The sequence below is a fragment of the Lepeophtheirus salmonis genome, chromosome 4 (assembly GCF_016086655.4).
Source record: "Lepeophtheirus salmonis chromosome 4, UVic_Lsal_1.4, whole genome shotgun sequence".
Classification (NCBI taxonomy): domain Eukaryota; kingdom Metazoa; phylum Arthropoda; class Copepoda; order Siphonostomatoida; family Caligidae; genus Lepeophtheirus; species Lepeophtheirus salmonis.
Window position 1 is genome coordinate 3109566 of NC_052134.2, and position 19455 is coordinate 3129020.

The 19455-nt window shown below is 28.4% G+C and overlaps 1 protein-coding gene across 6 annotated transcripts in view; it reads left to right on the forward strand.

Moving 5' to 3' along the window:
* The window catches only part of LOC121116377 (cell adhesion molecule Dscam1), a 272908-nt gene that overhangs the window by 228776 nt on the left and 24677 nt on the right, over positions 1-19455 (forward strand). For all 6 annotated transcript variants that reach the window (XM_040710627.2, XM_040710628.2, XM_040710629.2 and 3 more), the window contains exon 23: positions 15395-15537. In XM_040710627.2, coding sequence (XP_040566561.1) covers positions 15395-15537 — 143 coding nt within the window. The remainder of the gene's footprint in view (positions 1-15394; positions 15538-19455) is intronic.

Consider the following 19455-nt stretch of genomic DNA (forward strand, 5'->3'; position numbering starts at 1 on the left):
TGATTCATTTCTCCTTTAAACATGATTGTATGAAAACAAGATGATTAAATATCTCTTTTAGAAATGGGATTCTTTATTATGTTGTTTAAGCTGTTATTTTTTACTCCTCATCTGGATCTGATACTTTTAGGGCCTAGCTCAGACGCATCTTCTTCTTCTATTGTTTTTCCTTCCCTTTGAAAACTTTGTTCATGTGTACGATTAACATTTACATTAGTCATAATTCTTTCGTGGATTAGACTGTTCTCCTTTCTTCATTTTTATCCTCGTATGAACATACAATATTCATGCTTTTATTAGAATAGAAGAAAAATCCCTTGAAGCGTGATTTTCAAATGTAAGAGTAAGGGAAAAATTTCATTTTGTCTGTGGGTTGAATAAGAAAAAGATCATTTAAATGACTTCTTCTTCATTTTTTTTTTTTTTTACCCTCTTCATTTTCGTAGATTTATTTATGTTTTTTTGTATTCTAAAAAGATTTTTTCTTTCTTTCTCTATAACATTTCTGATTGAGCCCTAAATGGGGATTTAACGAGCTTTCAAACAATAGAAAGGGGAAGCAAAAATAAAAGAAGATGAAAATAAGATTTGAGCATTCTCTGTGAATTGAGAGATTTCGTGATTATAACATTTTTTTATATAAATTATATATTTAAAAAATATTTTACATATATATATATATATATATATTTTCACCCTATCAAGGACATTTTATGAATAACTTTTCTTTAAAAAAAAAGATACGTGCTCTGAATATGGAAAAAATGTTGTTATTTTTTTTATGTGAATTTCATTTTTTTTTTTTTTGTAAAATCAGATGATTTTTTTAATGTTAATATTTAATTAATAAAGACTTATATGAAGTCTACACAGTCCCTGGTTGTATCTTTCTTAGCAACTGCAATAACCTATCATTTGTATGTACGAAAAGAAAAATTAGTCAAAAAGTTCAGTAAGGCAGACAAGATATTTTTTTATGTCTTTCATTTTCCATTCTATAATCGAATAATAACGAATAAATAACCAAAAGAAGTTAAAAGAGAATCAGACCGAAAACATTGAGAATTTATTAATCAGATTAGAAATTATGAGTCAGTATTATATATTTTTTTATAAATGAGAGAGAAGATTTTTATATTTTGTTCAAGAGATATTTGCATTTATAGGTAGACAAATGAACAATTCAATTAATAAAGTTATGAAAGTTAAAGAAGTCAAAGCTTACCTTCCTGTTGTTAAGAGATTTTTGATCTGAGTAGCTTTTTATAATGTAATGTTATACAGGGTTGTTCAAGTAAATCCAGACCATCTTTAACTACATCTTGAACAATAAGGAAGGCATTTAACTCGGTTATTTCAATTTTGAAAGGTTGAATGTTAGCTTTAAATTATTTGCACAACTTTTAATTCAAACAAGTATTTACGATGGAGGAGACCCAGAGGAGCACAATCATCGAATTGGCTTGCCTGGGAAACAGGGCAACATACATAAAGAAGGTGGTCGGGTATCCAAAAAGCAGAGTCTATGACGTTTACAACTACTAGAAGAAAGAGGGGGAATTAGCAACCTCCAAGATTCCTTGTAGCCCTAAAACAGTAAAAAGGTATTTCCTCGAAGTCCGATTAAATTTCTTGTCCAAAGAACCAAGTAAACGGTGAAACAGTCTCCAGGGCATAAACACTGACCTAAGAATGAAGTCATACTCCCTCTACAAAAGAAATATTCTTACAGACAATATGAAAGCCACCCGGGCATCCGACAGAAGAAAATTGCTAAAAGATTTAAAATCCCATGGGATCTGAATCATATTTTATTCGGATGATAAACCATGGACTGTCGACAGATCCCATAATATCCAGAACGGCAGATGGTTGTCCACAGAGAAAGATGACGTCTTTAAACCAAGTTTGCAGCCTGAATCATGACCCTTGGTCTCATTGGGAGCAACAGTAATGCTAAGCCACTCCTCCATCTTCTTTGAGCCGGAAGAGAGGGTGGCTGGCCACAGATACTGTGGACTTCTGTCTAACCAAGTTATACCTTACATGAAAGCTGAGGTCAATAGTGTCGAGTTACTAGTTCAACCAGACTCAGTCCCTCTCACAAGGCCTGTAAGGCCCAAAACTTTTAAAAAAGAGAAAGTGCCCTTTTGAGAACCCCAGACATGGTTCTCTACCAATTTATACAACAGCATCGACACCTTGAAGGCCTCTATCATCAAGTACTAGGACAAAGTCTCCACCGTGGACGTGGTCAAAGCCTGCAAATCCAAATGTTGTTTTGAATATATCATTGAAACTTTTATTATAATTAAAGTTCTATTAATTTAACTATGAAAGTAACTAATGTATTTTTCCTCCATATTTTACACTCATTCAAGTATTTTTATCATTTTATTTAATATTCACAGATACAAAATAGATGAAATATAAGAAGCGCAGAAAATATTGTAAATTTAATTAAATTAATTAAGCATATATGTTGAATGGGTCTTATGGAATAAAATTTTTGGAGTAACTGTGTAAAAAAATATCTCACTAATTGGGATTTTAATATGTAGTCTATAGATGGTAATATTTATACTTGCCATTCTCTCCCTTTAAAGTGTTGTACAGCCACCACTAGTTGGAATTCAAAAGTTATAAAAAAATTCAAACCATTTTTTTACATGGAGACAACTCATAGTGAAGCAATGTATGACACAAAGGATGACCATAAACAGCTGTATTTTGAGGACGTTATATGAACCATTACGAGGTTAGATACTTTTTAAGTAACGTCATCATTCTTGAAGTCATTCATCTTGATGGGATACACAACCCAATTTTCCTCATTCCTATAAAAAAGTCTATTTTTATGAGCCACTAAATGCAATTTCCTAAACATTTCTTGGTAGTTTTTGCATTTTGTTTTTAGTAGCTACTTTTTTATACAAAAACTATGTTCCAATATGGTGTTGTATCCAATTGGTGATGTGAGTGAAAACTCTTAAGAACAGGCTGCAATTATTTTTTTAAATTTAAGTGGAGTTTTTTAAAATATACAACCTATTGTAATTATTATTATTTATTTATTTTTTGTAAAAATCAACTCATAAATATAGTATTGCTCGAACAATTTTTTGCCTTTCCAAATATCTTTGGAAAGGCAGAAAAATATCACATCTGACGGTTGATCTCCTTGTAAAATGTGTGTTTTACTTTTTGCAAATATATTGCATTCATTTCAAAAACTTATTACCTACATGCCTCTACGGACGAAAGGAAAGGCTTTTTAATTTTTATCAAATTGTTTATTTAAATTTAATGAGAAAAATGCATTTTGTCGTACAAGTAATTTCTTAACTAAAGTTTATGAACGCATTGCAGAAGCAATGTGTTAAATTAAATTACACACTCCTTGTTTTTTCTATAAAATACCCACAAATTAATATATCAAATTAGAATTACTCCTCCAATTGAAGCGTTTCAATTAGTAGTTTGTCGAAATGAATAGACTGAGTCGTTTAAGATTGACTCGAGTTGATAAATTGAAATAGGGGAAAACAAAAAAAAAATAGGAAACTCCTCAAGTTGCCCGGCACATTATTAAATTAAAATGAATTCTCAACTTTTTTGCTTTATATTAAACAAAGAATAAAGACCGTAAAATGCAATGAATGATACTTGCAGCATGTTGCTATGAATCTTTACACACTTTTTTCAAAGGAGATGATAAGGTTGAAAGAAGAAAAAATATATTGACAAAAATCCTTTGTCTTATTCTCTTGTCCTTTTCTTTCAGGGAATATCCTTTGCAAGCCCAGATATAAGTTGTAATTTTATGTGACCCACGCAACCTCGTCAAAAGTGATGAGTACTAATTTGTTTAAATGAATGAATATATCATTAATTTATTTAGCGTCATTAAAATTCTAATGTTTTAATATTACTAGTGTAGGTTTGTCCGGCGTTGCCTGAGGCGTTCAGAAATTAAAAATAATTCTGAACTCCTCTGTTTCATATGGAAGAAAATGTAAGGATCTAAAGGTTCTATGAATGATTATCACTGCATTTTGGTTTGTATATTTGTACATAGAAATAAAATATTCAAGTTGAACTGTTGTTCACTCAACATTCATACGATTGTCAAAAATCATTTGTCTTATTCTGTGATCTTATTTTTTCTCTAAACCTTATAATTTTCTTTGTAAAAAGTATGCAACGATACATCCCAGCTTGCAGTGAGAATAGTTATTAAAATTTAACAAACTTCTTTTTTGTTTTGTTTTAAATGAAGTAGTCGTTTATTAGTCAAAAAATTTGTTGTTAGAAAAATGCTATTTTAAGGCTACCTTGGCCTTGAAGGCCAAAAAAAAAAGTATCATTAGAATCATCGTTTGAGTTTTAAAAACTTACACGGAAAATTTTAGCAAAATTCATTAATTTGTTAGTCTATGATTCGCAAAATTTTGTTCTTTTTTTATGAACACCAATGAGACAATATTTGTTAGTAACTGTGAGATCGTGTCTTTGTTACAAAATCCTAATACATATGTATTTAGTTTGCCTCCTCAGATATAAATGGAAATTCATTTAAAATAATTTATGAACAGCAGTGCCACAAAACTCAAAACATCATTTGATGAGGTTGAGTGATACAAAATTACCAAACTCAATCGAATATGAATTAGACTTGGACTTTTTTTAAATTTGCAAATCGAATCCCTAATTGAGTCGAGTCACAAAATTATTTACTCCAGTTGAATCAAGTTGAGTAGGTATAAATTTTATACATAATATTAAACTCGTATAAATATTTTTGTATTATTATTTTTTTGTAACCTGAGATTATCTAATATTAAATAAGTTTTTACATATATGTATAATGCTCAAGATCTTTAATACACGACCAAATATTTTTTCAAATATTGACTAAACGATATATAACAAAAACAAATTTTTTATATATTTGACGAAACTTGATCATTCTTCCAATAATAGCAATTTCTCATATTATTATACTATTTTTTATAGATGGAAAAAAGGTGTACTGTTACAAATACCCATAAAATAAAACTACAAACTCCCAAAAAAAATGATGCTAAATTTGTCAAGCTTTATTGTTTGTTCTTTTTATATATAATGTATCTTCCTAAATCTCCTAATATACATTAAGATAACTATGACACCAGACTATTTCTTAAATACATAGATATTTTGAAAAAAAAATGTCAAAAAATCATTGTTAAAAACGTTATTTGATAAACAAGGTATTTACTAGTGTTGGGCTTTGGTCTGAAACTCTTAGACCGCTATAAATTATTCTTCACTGTGATTATATTTTTCTATGAATGAGGGGAAGTATTAACAAGAGCTAATAATTATGGTTAAGATACTCAAATGCAGATGAAAAAGAAGCAAAAGAAACGCGTCCTCATCTTTATTGGGTTACACAACCTTTCTTTCAAAAAGAAATACACAAAAAAGGCCCAAAATTATCTGGTAGTTAGCCAAATAAGTCAATCATACCAGACCATTATTTTCAAAATTATTTATCTACACTTTTTTAACTGAATTAAATATATATAGACTTTATGATGTATTAAAATTTACAAAATATTATTATTATTAATTTTATTTTTAAAATGGAGCATCAGCATAATTTATTACTTTGTTTATTTATCAAAAAGAATCAATTATGAAATAGCCATGACGGATCAAGTGAGACGAGGTAATTGACGGCTGAAAACAAAATGCATTGGGTATATTTGTGCTAGAAAGGTTAGGCCGTGGTGGTATACAAATCAATAGCTGACAAAAAAAAATAATAAGTGTTAACTTTTATGACTAAGAATTATCTCCTCCGTACTACAGGTTAGCTTTCTTACTATTTAAGTACGAAATTAATTGTTAAATTTACTTCTTTAGCCTAATTTAACAAAAAAGATTGACTACATACATAAACTCGATTTTGAAAGTATAAATATCAGACAGATCAGGTTTAAAAATGTTCTTTAAAATTTTAACTCTGATAATTACTTGATTATAATAAGTGCAATATCGTTTTCAAACAAAAAATATTTTGAATAGCTCAGATAATGAAAGCCCCATGCAGAGCCGGAACAGGAAATTGTTCAGTGATACGTCAATTAAGATGTCGAATTGTAATCCGACTTACTTTGCCTAATCATCTCTCAAAAATGTCATAATCTTATAAAGGCTCTTGGATTAATTTGTATAAATATCATGAAAACTCGAGGGTAAAAGAAATCTTTTATAGGTATGTCAATTTAAACATTTAAAAATAAAAAAATAAACAGAAGGAGGTAAACAAAGTTAAAATACTCATTGATATTTTGAAATTATGTTTTCACCCTTCAAGTAGAGATATATAAAATATCCTTTATAAATTGTAGGATACTTTGTCCTTCAAATAACAAATTTCATGAAATATTAGTGATGTAGCGGTCAGAAAAAAAAGACGCCTTGACTAAATATAAATGATATTTTCGAATTGGACGTAAAAGTCGTCCTATATAATAATCTTCGATAAATAGCGTTATCATCTATATCAGCTAGTGATGTCATCATTAATTAATCCCCACTTATCATAAATAAGAATAAATGAATAGTTTAATATAGCTTAAATTAATATAATAGCAAACGGCCATCTTGGATGAAAGATACTTAAATGTTTAATTAACTAATTTAATTGTTAAACTGAGGTATTCTACCATGTAATATTAGTGAAAAATATTCTTAATAGAGGCCGCTTTAAAATTTGGAGCTTATTAAAGAAAAGGGACTGGATGTGGTAGACTCAATTTTAAGCCCCATATCATGGACGGAAATATAAATACATACTATCTGTTGGCCCCCGTCCTGAATCCTCCGTTATTGAACTGGCCAATTATACTGCGCCAGATTCATAAATAGGCTTCTAATTCCTTTGATTCTACATTTTATAGTCAATACTTTTGAGTATACTCCAGTAAACTTAAATTTAATTTATATGCAATCCTTAATTTATCATGTCAACGCCTTGTTTATGATGTATTTGTATATTAAACAACTATTTGATCGATGTTTAGTGAATTTAATTAGGTTGTTTGCTTAAAAGTCGTTTCTTTGTTTTTCTTTACGATCTCATGGATTTATATATATATATATATGAGAACTGGGCGTACTAGGTTGCTAAAAAATTAGTATATTGTAGCTATTGTTATATATAATAGAGGCAACCTCGTCCAAAAAGTATGGGTACAAATTGGATTCCATAAATTCGCATAAAGTAATTAATATTTTTATCGAAAAAAAAATGTAATGTTTTTACTATAAGAATAACAAATTATATATCTTGATGAAACCCAAACTCGTGTTGATAATATTATTTTAAAATATGCATTTAAATTTCCAGGATGTTCTATATTCATAACAGTATTTTGAGTATTTTAATTCATATTTACAAGTGCAAAATTGATGGAATAGTTTCAAAAATGATAAAAAATTTAAAAGACGTAATTATTATAATCGTTTAACTCTTTATCATGTAATTAAAAATTTTATTCACTCACTGCGTTATAAAAAGAATGATCACTAACAGGGAGTAGAGTCAAATAATTCCCTTTTCAATTTTTTACTTTTTGTAGTAGTTTTTGACTCAATTCTGAATTTCAAAGACAGAATAATATTTAGTGCTGTGACTCTTATATATAAAGAAAAATTTTATAATAAATACTCATTGTATACAATGCATGTTTAAAATAGAGTAAAAAGATTTCATTTAATCGTAATGAAAACAATTTTAAATGCATTTTTTATCCTAAGGGTTCCCCATTCAAGTGCTACATTTTTGTACAAAAAAATATTAAATGTATATTCATTTTTTTAAATATTAGTTCAATTTAATTATATATATGAATGTTTTTATATATACTTTTTCATTTGAAATGTTAAGAGATTGGTCTAGACAATATAAAATTATATAAAACATAACTTGTAAATGTACATAAAAACTCCTTAAATTGTGAATGGTTGCTTGTATGTTATATAAAGATAAGCAACGTCTTTTGATTCATTTGCATAAAGTCTTAAATATTTTTTATTTAGTTTTTTCTTTAAAAAAGTATATTAATCATTTTTTTTTTTCTTTTTAAACTTAGTTTTTTTTTTTTTTTTTTTGACAAAGTTACAATTAGTGTAATGGGTTGCTTTTGATTCCAACATTTTTTCCACAAATAATAACGAAAGAATATCAAAGTTTTTTGGTTTTTTTTGTTTTTCATAAAATATATAAGGAAATTATTCATACAGAACATGTGGAATACAAATGAAAGAAATGAGGTTTTAAGTCTTTCTTAATTAATGGGTGATAATGAGAAGATGGAGTTTGAGAGAGGGCGGGAGAAAGCATTAGTACCTTTTGAACATATTAATATATATAAATATCTTATAATAATGATACATTTGCTTTAATGAGCAAAAAGGATCACTAAATACCAACATTACATATATTTGAAAGAGGAGAACAGATATCTAGAACAGGTTAGAGGTTATGTTTTAAATGTTCGAAATATAAAGTTCTAAGGGTCTCAAAATGTTACTTTCAATCTATAGATATTATTGGCTAACTTTAAACTTTTTTGCAAAATAAGTAGATGAAGTCAACGGGCCTAAATTTTTGAAATTTTACACTTTCTTAAGAAAAAAAATGTGTCTCTGTTTTGATAATATCTTTTTGCTACTTTTTGTGAGAAATAACAATTTTAGATATACAAAACTTATCTCAAAACATTTCGATAATTTTATTTACAAATTTAATATCTACATTTCTAAAGGAACGGCAAGTGTAGTGAAATGAATTGTAGCTTTCCTCCTATCTGTCCGTTCCTTAGCGTATCACGGACAAATTATTCAACTCACACATACTAAAATTTGCAAGTACACATGTGGTTTACTTATATAAACAAAAAGTAAAAATATGGCTGATCTTGACCTTTTTATGGCCTGTATTTGAAGAAAAAGACCTATATAACGAAATTTTATCAGATAAGTTAGAAATTTATGTAACTTAAATAGTTTTACAAAATAAATGTCATTATGATATCAAATTGACACTCGAGGTCATTTGAAGCCAAGGGTAATAACGGACTAAACAGTATAAATTTATTATTTTACTATTACTAAGTATCATAATAAAAAGCTGTGTTTATTTTAGTAGATACAGATAAAGTAGTGAGCAAAAACATGGATCAATTTACTCTTAACAATTCGCTGAAAACGTTCAAAGTTTTGACCGGGAAAAGCTATTCAAATAAAGACTTAATTTTAATAAATGAATTATCTCGTCAATTCAACTTGAAGCAATGTCAATGTGGGGAGTTGAATCTTTAAATCATTTGGATGGATATCTTTTATTGAGGGAAAGATATATAGAGATGGTAGAAGATTATTTAGCCAATATTATACACTACCTTTCCAAATGGTTTATTACCCAATCAAGGAAATATATTCGAAGTAATTAATCAATTAAGAACTAAAACTAATTCATTTATGAATTTTATATTATTATATAAAATTAATTGATTAATAAAGATATCAATTATAAATGAAATCTTGAATCAATGAATCTATGAGAAATTGAATTTAGCCGTGACGGAGTGGCAAATTGGAAATTGTAGATCCTTAATCCGGGAGGAGCCAAGCGTTTTGTATTCTTAAAACATAATGAGCTATCGAGGTGTGAGCCACTTATTCGAAGGAAGTCTAAGCTATAGACTGCCTTGCTTATGAATACGTCAAATCAAATCGAATATGAGACTTCCAACTGAATGAATGTACCTTATTCTCAACAAAGAGGATAACTTTTTATCCTTAAAATGGTAATGCAAAGATCTCTAAAGGAGACACTGTGATATTAGTTACTATGAAGAAGTGAAACCAAAAAATGTACAAGACTAGACCATCAACGTCACCTAACGGAATACAAATGATAACACTTAATTGTTGAAGTTAATTAATGATTTAGAGTTGAAGACAATTCCACATCATAATTGATCCAACATTTTATCAAGATAATATAAATTTGGATATGGAAGAGTCCTAATGATATGTGGGATCATATTGGAAGGTAGGATTTAACTTTTTGGACTTATAAATATGGGCAAATAAGACCAGATGATTATAAAATATTTTTGTAAAGGTGATAACTTCCCAATAGAAGTTGAAACAGTTCGGAGACACTCTATAGGATAGATACTTTGCTAGAATTAGATTCCGGATTGATATTTATCCAAGAATAGGTCAATTGTATTATGAATTTTATCCGCACAAGAGATACATATTCAAAACAGCTTTACTTTATTACTTTAAGTTACTTAAGAGCGTTTTTCGAATGAGTTTAAAAAGTTTTTAAATCTTTAATAACCTTTTTATTTGATGTTCTCAGGAAAATATTCTGGTACACACTTCTTCCTAATATATATGTCAATGTTTTTACTTAAAAAAATCTAAAATACAATGCACGATGTCTATATAAAGTACAGAAACGTTTTTTTTTACAAAAATGTATAACTTATTTAATAAAATTTAATTATATAGATATTTTTCTTCAAATAAAGGCCATAAAATGATCACCAAGGTCAAAGTCATCAAATTTGCACTTATTTTGTTTATCTATTTCATCAATATGTTGATTTTGCATTTGTATCAGTTGAATAGTTTGGCTGTGATACGTTAAAGAACAAAAAAATAAGTGGAAAGATATATTTCATATCACTACACTTATTGTTATTTTGGAAACGAAGATACGGAATTTTTATTAAAATCTATAAAATATTATTAATAATAGATTTTTTTACGCAAATCTATTAATTTCCACATAAAACTATAATCTTTACCAAATAGATAATGTTCTAACAAATACCTTTTTTTCTTTTCTTAAAAAAGTGTAAAAGTTCAAAACTTTGGGCCGTTGAGATACCTCTAAATATATATTTCTTTTTAATTTTTGTATGAACATATTATACAGAAGTTCAGTCAATTTGGTCGTGAAGTATTTGAACTTTAAATCGAATTTTGATATCATCAATAAAATCAATTTCAATTGGTGAGGCATGTTCTTAAAAGCCAACCCCTCTCTTATTTTCGTTATTCTCACAAAGTGAATACTTATACACTCTTCTTTAATAATAATTTTCCCGACATGACGTCTCAGTATCTTTTATTATCAGTGTTACCAAATAACCGATTATATCATGTTCAATTAACCTTAAAAACTGCAACTCTTAAGGTCTTCATCTCTTTTTTGACTTAATATAAATTATTATACTCATATTAACGGACACGTTTATCCCACTGTTGCTATATTGTTGGTTTTTTTGTTGTCACACATATGTTTTGTCGAGAGTGTACTAATATTAAGTGTGCATTGCCCTCAAAATTTGAAAAGTAATCTTACTTTTTGAACACACATCGTATATGTAAATATTTAGCTAACTGAAGAATTTATAAATGTTTTAAATATTTCCTTATCTAACTTGTAACAATGCTTTGACTTTTGTTTTGTGTTTTCAATTATAACATTTGTTATGTCAATCTGTTCTTTTTGGGGATGATGCTCTAATGAAATAAAAGTTGTGCTTTTATTATTTGATCTCTGAGTCTATTAGGTGCTTTATTGAGAGATCAAGTAATTATGCTGTAATCTCTGAGCATTAAAGAGGTCTCAGTGTATCTGAAGATATTATTTTTATGAATTTAATAGTTCAATTGATAATAAACGTAATTTCTTTACAACTTTCAATAAGAATTATTTTTTAAGCCATACTTTCCTTTTTGAAAGAAATCAATTCAAATACATTACGTTTTTTCAAATCCTTTTGTTTCCTTTCTAAGTCAATTTTACTCTATTACTGTGGATTTGGAATTGTACACTAAATGTGTATGTTTGGGTACATACTTTGATATGTACGTCATTTTTATTCAAATAGATAAATAGAAATCTTGTGATAAGTGGGACATGAGCGTTATTTATTTATATTTGTTTGTAAACAAAGCAACATATAGTGGTGCTATCTTGCGGCAATATAATACAACTCCCTGAATAATAATATTTTTTTAATATAAAATATGGATAATTGTTTCTCACATAGAGGGCGCGTTAAAACTTCTTCTCAGCATGTGCCATTTTATTAAACTACGGACTGTTAACACCACCTTGCAGAGAATATAGAGATTTTAATTTGTTCATGCAATGATTTTTGGTCATTTGTTTATGGGTTGATAGAGAAAGGGGCATATTTAGGAGTATCTATATAGAGTTACAGTCAGAACCAAAAAACTCAACTCTGAACAAGCGGGTTTTTTTTAGAAACCCGAAACTTGTTTCAAATCTAATAGCCTGACTTGACCCAAAAATAATAAGCGGTACTTAAATCGTTAGAATAATAATTAATTATGCAAGAGGCCCGGAAATGCTCTAAACATACAAAGTGCACTCATTTTTCCTTTCCCTTTTTTGACTTACTAAGGGCTATTTATAATATAATAGTTATAAAATGAATGCCATGGGTGTCTAATGAGTTTTTCTCCGTTGAAAAAAAAAAAATATTGAAATGGTATTTTAATTTCATAACCCATTTATTACAAGAATGTTTTAACTTCCATTTCATAATTCTTCTACCAATAGAAAAGACGAACAAATAGTCATTCGTTAGAAAAAGTGCACATTCCATCTATAGAGTAATCTTTATATATAGATGCAAGACAATTTTGATACCAAAAAAAAAAAGGCAAGCTATTTATGTATATTGGTTTGTCTCTTCCCACTTTTAAAAACGCTTCCATATTGACGCCTACTATCCCATATTCTTAAAAATAGTTGACTATAAAACTCTTACGTAAATTTCAATCATGAATGTTGACCACCAAATGATGTGTGAAGAGCACAGAAATCAAACATAGAGAGAGAGTCTCTTCTTTAATTATTTACTCCAAACTTTTTGTGTTGATAGATATCCATAAAATATAACCATTGATCAACAATACAAAAACTTATCAGGCTGTTTGTAATTCCCATTGGAAAAAGTGTTAAATTGGATATCCAAAAAAAAGAGGGAATAGTTTAATTAGTCCACAACCAGATCAACAAATAACACAATATCAGAATTTGGTAACTTTTATAATGAGCTTTCTTATTTAGTTAGTTCCTTCTCTTTCTTTTTTTCACTCTATCTCAAGCCTGTCCTTGGTTTTATGTTCATACAATAGGGTGAGTCGCTATGAGGGGATTTGATTAACTTTTTTCAAATCAGATATCGGGAAAGGCTGAAAGGTTTTAGAGGTTCCCCACTACATTTTATGTAGATGATGACTGACCCCATTCAATATATCTTTAAACAAAACCCCTTTTCTACTAACTTTTGAGATAAATAACTAATTATTCGTTATCGATGGGTATTAATAATTATTATGGTTGAAAAGCTTGATTTTTTTCTTTTTTTGGCACAAAAATAACATAATATTGAACAGAAAATACAAAATTTGAAGCGTGGATTTTTTTTTTTTTTTAATGTGAACAAAATTTGAAATGTTTAATTATTATAATAGGTTAAAAATATTACTCAAGTTTCTCTGTAAATCAAATTTTGGACCATATTGTACAAATAAATGTTTAACTGAATTGGAGGGCTTCCAAAATAGGCTTAATAGAACTGAAATAGTCTTTTATTGTATTAAAAACTACACACACACACCCCTTCATCGATTTCTCAAACTCTGATTTTCGAGCCACTCTAATGTACATATACATATTTAGATATGCGTATTTTTCCTTTTAATTAATAAGTTCATATATGCCTTGCACACGATATCTGGGCGTGGATATAGTGATTGTTGCTTAACATTATCTTTTTATTAAAAAATATATATTCTAATAAACTCACTTTTTATTTAACAATCGTCATTTGTCTTGGATTTTTTTCCTTCTGTAACACATGAAATATGTATTTATTCATAAAACTATGTACATATATAATATGTAATACAAACTGACACTTTCATATACATTAAAAAATGATTTACGATTAAGATGGAGAAGAAAAAAATAAGTTCATATCTGAGTGAGTAAAAAAAAATTATCTTATAAAGATGATGACGTGAGACAATAATTTATTAGTTTTAAAATTAATATACATATTATATTAATGATATCAGCTGCATTACATTATGGCCTCTTCTGAATAATATATATATTAGACTGGTTCTTAATAATTATTTTGTTTCCTCAAAATGTTGGAGAAACAATGTTACAAAACATTTTTACTTTTAGATTAATTGGCCATATTAGCTTTGTTAGATATACTTTAGTGGTATACAAAACGGTATACGGTCATATACAAAATTAGTAATGCAACGAATGTTTATGTCATTTAAAAATTGGTGTAATGGTGATATATCCGACCCCTATGCCCAAACATAAAAATTTACAATAGAAAAGCAAGAATTAAATAGTCTTTATTGAAACAAGACATTATCAAACCCCATCATGAGTAAGACTGAGGATTTCATGGAAAGTTATCTTCTATATATTTAAGGCAAAGTTTGTACGTTTGCCAAGGCCCAATAGCTCCGGATAATGCCGATTACCATCGCTGGTTATTAATAAGAAAATTATTTATTCGAGGTTTAAATATCAATTGTCTACTTTCAATTTGATATCTTCCTTAAAGTCAATGCAGAAAAGTTAACATCTCAGAGAAGGAGAGACAAATTCAACTTCTAGTAATTCCATTGGCTTACAAAATATTTGATAATTAATTCATTTATGTTATGTTTATGAGGATATCGTAATCCAAGGTAGTATTTTAAACTATGATCATAGATAAGGTTGCGTCATATCATTGAGCCATAAAAAATGACTCTAAGTACATGTGAAATTCATGATTACTCCACAAATACTTATAATCATAATAATAATCCATCTGCTCTCCATGAACTTGTACTTATATACATATTTAAATCAAGAATAATTTACTGCCTATTCAAACATACATACTTATATATGTATGTATATGAGAAAAAAATAGCTTTTCTTATTGATTGCCTTTTTAGCCAGAAAAAAAAAGGAAAAATATCGACCATTAAATATAATTTACTACAATAAAATGAAAATAAATAGATTTTTTTCGCTTTCTTTTTCAAATTGTATATATCCAATACTTTTGGCAAAGAATTTAAGAGTATATAATATAATAATGTGTACATATTGTATGAATATAGACATAAAAAATAACTTAATTTACTCATTTTGAATAAACAGACAAAATTTTATTGATTGCTTTATATGTTTGAAGTTTATTTATTTTGCAATCTACAGTCTGATTGAAAAGCTTTTAACAAATTAATATTTTAGTTCCAGCTCGTATTGCTTCATTCCCATCGATTATCTACAAGGCTCTACACTCGAGTGTCAAATTAAATTGTTTATCTGTTGGAAATCCTTTACCTCAACTAGTATGGATCAATCAAGGACGTGTCATCAAGCCATCAGATCAGGTAATCATGTCTATTTCAAATGTTATGGAGAGCTTATACAGATATATCGTTGTGAAGAGACGTTCAATTGATCTGTTTTTTTCTCTAGATGGAAAACGATTGTAATTAAATAAGTACTTGATTTTGACAGTTACTTGAGAAAGAAATAGAATTTGCAAGAATAATAAAGAGAGTTCTAAAATAATAAACAATATTTGCAGAAAATGTATTCTTTGTAGAATTTTATATGCCATATCATTGAATATAAATCTTTATTGTACCTCAAAACCCTGCTTCACCCAAAAAGAGAACGAAAATAACATAATGCCCCATTACGTCATTATCTCCAAACGTTGGACTATTCTTGATTATACACAATAATATGCCACTGTGCAACAAAAGGGGTTTTATCAAACGTATCAAAGGACTTATAGCAAAAATTAGTATACAAATCAATAGTTCAATATAAAAAATACATAGAAATTACATGGAGTACGATATTACCTAACTATCAAACAATTCACACCGTATTTTGTTGTTAGCTGTTGATTTGTCTACTTTTATCCCTCTCATCAACATTCTTAACGTTGATTGGTTAAAGATCTACTGGCTTTTTTTAAACTACAAGCAATTACTGAATATTAATTTCATAGTTGGAAAGAATTATTTAACCACCAATTGATTTGGGCTTTTTTAGAAAAGGTTGCGAGATACAATGGAGGTAACAACATGTGATGTTTTAAGAATACCATTTTGATCTATTACATACATTTATCATTTTGAAAAAAATGATATTTGGACAATGATATGTTCTTTTTTTGCACTTGTCCAAATTATATGCAAAAACGTATTATTCCTCTTCAATTCTATAAAACAAGTCGTGAAACAAAGACCACGTGATGAATTTTCGCACAAAATAGGAGTGTAGCGAAACTTTTTGTGAGTATACCTGAATATAACTAACTATTCAGCCTACATTAATTCACCTTTGTCACTAAATTAGAAAGGGAAATTTTGCAAAGGGAATAAAATATTGTATACATCATGAGGGGAAATAACAGAATATGATTAAGTTACGTCATCATTTGTATGATAAAACGTAACATCTTGTGTTCAAAAAAAGAAATGAATGAAAACAGGATCTACTCAAGGAAAATGGCGCTTTTCGTCAATTTGTTTTAAAGCTTTAGTCCTCTCTAATACGATTAGATAAAGAAAAAATATTTGCGCGCATAATGGCGTCAATACTACAACCTTCCAGCTATGACAAAAACTGTTGCTACTCTTGTAAAACTTTTATTTAAATACACAAACATACATTTAAAAATTCATAACTTTTTTTTTTGTCGTTCATGTTCTGTGTTTTTGTTTCACTTAACTCTCTCTTTGTTTTGTCCTTCGGAGTTTGTTTTTGTATATAACTACATTGTAGTTATATGGTTGTTCATGAAGGAAGGAGATCCCCCCCACCCGCTTCTCTCTCTCTCTCTGTTTGAAGCTCTGCAGTAAAAATAATAAAGATATTGTCATAACCTTTTATACAAAAATGTAAATATATACATATATTTATATGTTATTAATTCCTGTGTGTATGTCCTATGTATGAAGATAGAGTTGAAATATCAACTTTGGTAATTATAAATGATTTTTAATACTCTATTATTTTTGGGGGCTTAAATATGGATACGTACGTATATTTCCTGGGACACTGTCTTTGAGCAGAGTTGTAATATCAACTTTTGTAATTATAAATGATTTTTAATACTCTATGATTTTTGGGGGTTTCAATATGGACACGTACGTATATTTCCTGGGAAATTGTCTTTGAGCAGGATCTCCGAAAAACACATTTTTAAATTACGGGATTTCGGCAAATTTGAGGATTTTGGTGGTTAATAATAATTACTTTTTATATTTGAAGAAGAGCTAATATATTTTAAACTAAGTATACCTAAATAATACTAATGATTATATTTTCGAAGATTATTTTTGAGTGAGACCGACAACAATTTTCCTAGTTGAGCTTAGTAGAAAACAACACGATATTTTTAGTTCATAAATCAATATGTTACAATAATTGACAAAAAACGCACAATCCTTCAATTAACCAGACTAAACAAAAACAGCAAAAATCTTATTCTATTTTTGAAAAACAGGTCAAACAAAGTCTTTTTCTTCAAAGTTCTTTTTTCTTTTAAAAAAAAGGGCACTGAGATACTGTGGTGGAAGTAGTTTACACATGATTTCCTATTTAGTCCTGCACTATTTCTGAATCCATTCCCCTCTCTGGTCAACCTCATCACTTCTGTATTTGGGGTGACTTTTTCAATGATTTGCACTTTTTATGATACATCTTGTGGGCACTGATGAAATTTAGTAGAGTCGTTTCTTATCCTCTTGATGCAATCCAAATGTTCCATCTCTCTCTTCCTTTCAATTTTCTTCCTGTTTGACCTACACATTGGGCTCCATAGTTAGACTTATTAGGATATTTTTATCACTAATAGTGCATGGTTTGTTTTGTAGACTCACAGCAATCCGCAATATAATGCAATCCGACCCACAACAAAAATATTTAAGTAGCAGCTCATGGACAAGCTTATCTTAGGTGGATTATTTATTATTATTAAATAAAACTAATATTATGAAATAATAAAATGTAGGATTTTCCTTGTAAAATAACTTATTTCAAGGATTTCAAGAACTTTGCAACAAAAAACTCAGACCTCAATATTGCATAATCAAGCAGAGTAACATGCCAATAAGTGAAAGAGTTCCCCTCTGCCCCTACATTTAGAGGAAGTTAACATGTGTTGCATCATTAGAGAAGAAATGAACGATTTGGCCTTCAAGCATTGATTTGATTAGGTTTTTACTGCAATTCAATCACAATTTCAATAGATAACTTTTCTTTTTAAGCAATTGCAAACTTTTACCCCACTTGAAAGTATCACTCTGATTGAAACTGATAAGTTAGACATTTATTTTGTACATGCACATATATTTGTCAATATTTCAAGAGAGAAAAAAAAAGTAACTATGAAGCTGAATATTTTTTTGTGAAGAGAAGATTTGTTTTTTTTTGCTCTTAGTTTTGTATAATTATTTATTCATATTCGTCATTCAAATTGAAACTTTCTCCAAATATGAAAGGTTTGTGCATCTATCTGCAGGTTTGTCTTTTGTACAAATATTATCTTACAAGTGGTAGTATCTAGGATTGACCAGAGATTATACCATCATGTAATCGGGCATGCTATAATTTTTAATTTAAGCTATTGTACCGAATGCTAAGCAAGACACATAAGTGTTTACGCCGATATATTTTCTATGACGTCACTATTAAAAAGCGTTGTGGAAATCCACAATCAGTCGGAAAAGCGTATTTCTATTCATCTTGGATCGTACAAGTTGTAAATTGTAAGTCGTTATCTAATTATTAGCCTTTAATTATAGGCATTAATTGATCCTATTATTCAACAAATATTATTTAAAAATATAAGGCTCCCAAAATTTGAAAATGATAAAAATTATTTATAAAAGGTCAACTATAAAATAGAAAGGCATCATTTCTTTTTTATAAAAATATCATAATATGAAAAATAGACATAATTTCCTAAAAAATATCTTTTTAAAAAAACGTCATTCGAAAAATGAATTAAAAACATTGTAAAATAAAAGGAGTTTGACAATATTTGTAACTTTTTTCTTCTGGAAAGTGAATTTAAAAATTACAAAAATGCGTACAGTATAAGTAACAAATTGTGTGGCCCGTCCACACCAAAAGAAAGCTAGAATTATTTTTCCCAAATTAAATTTGGACTATACCTTTATTCTTCAACAAATCATCGCCAATTTTGGAGTACAAACTGCACTTAAAAATACAAAAATCATCGTGGCCATTAAATAATTAGAAATGAATATATATTATTTTAACTA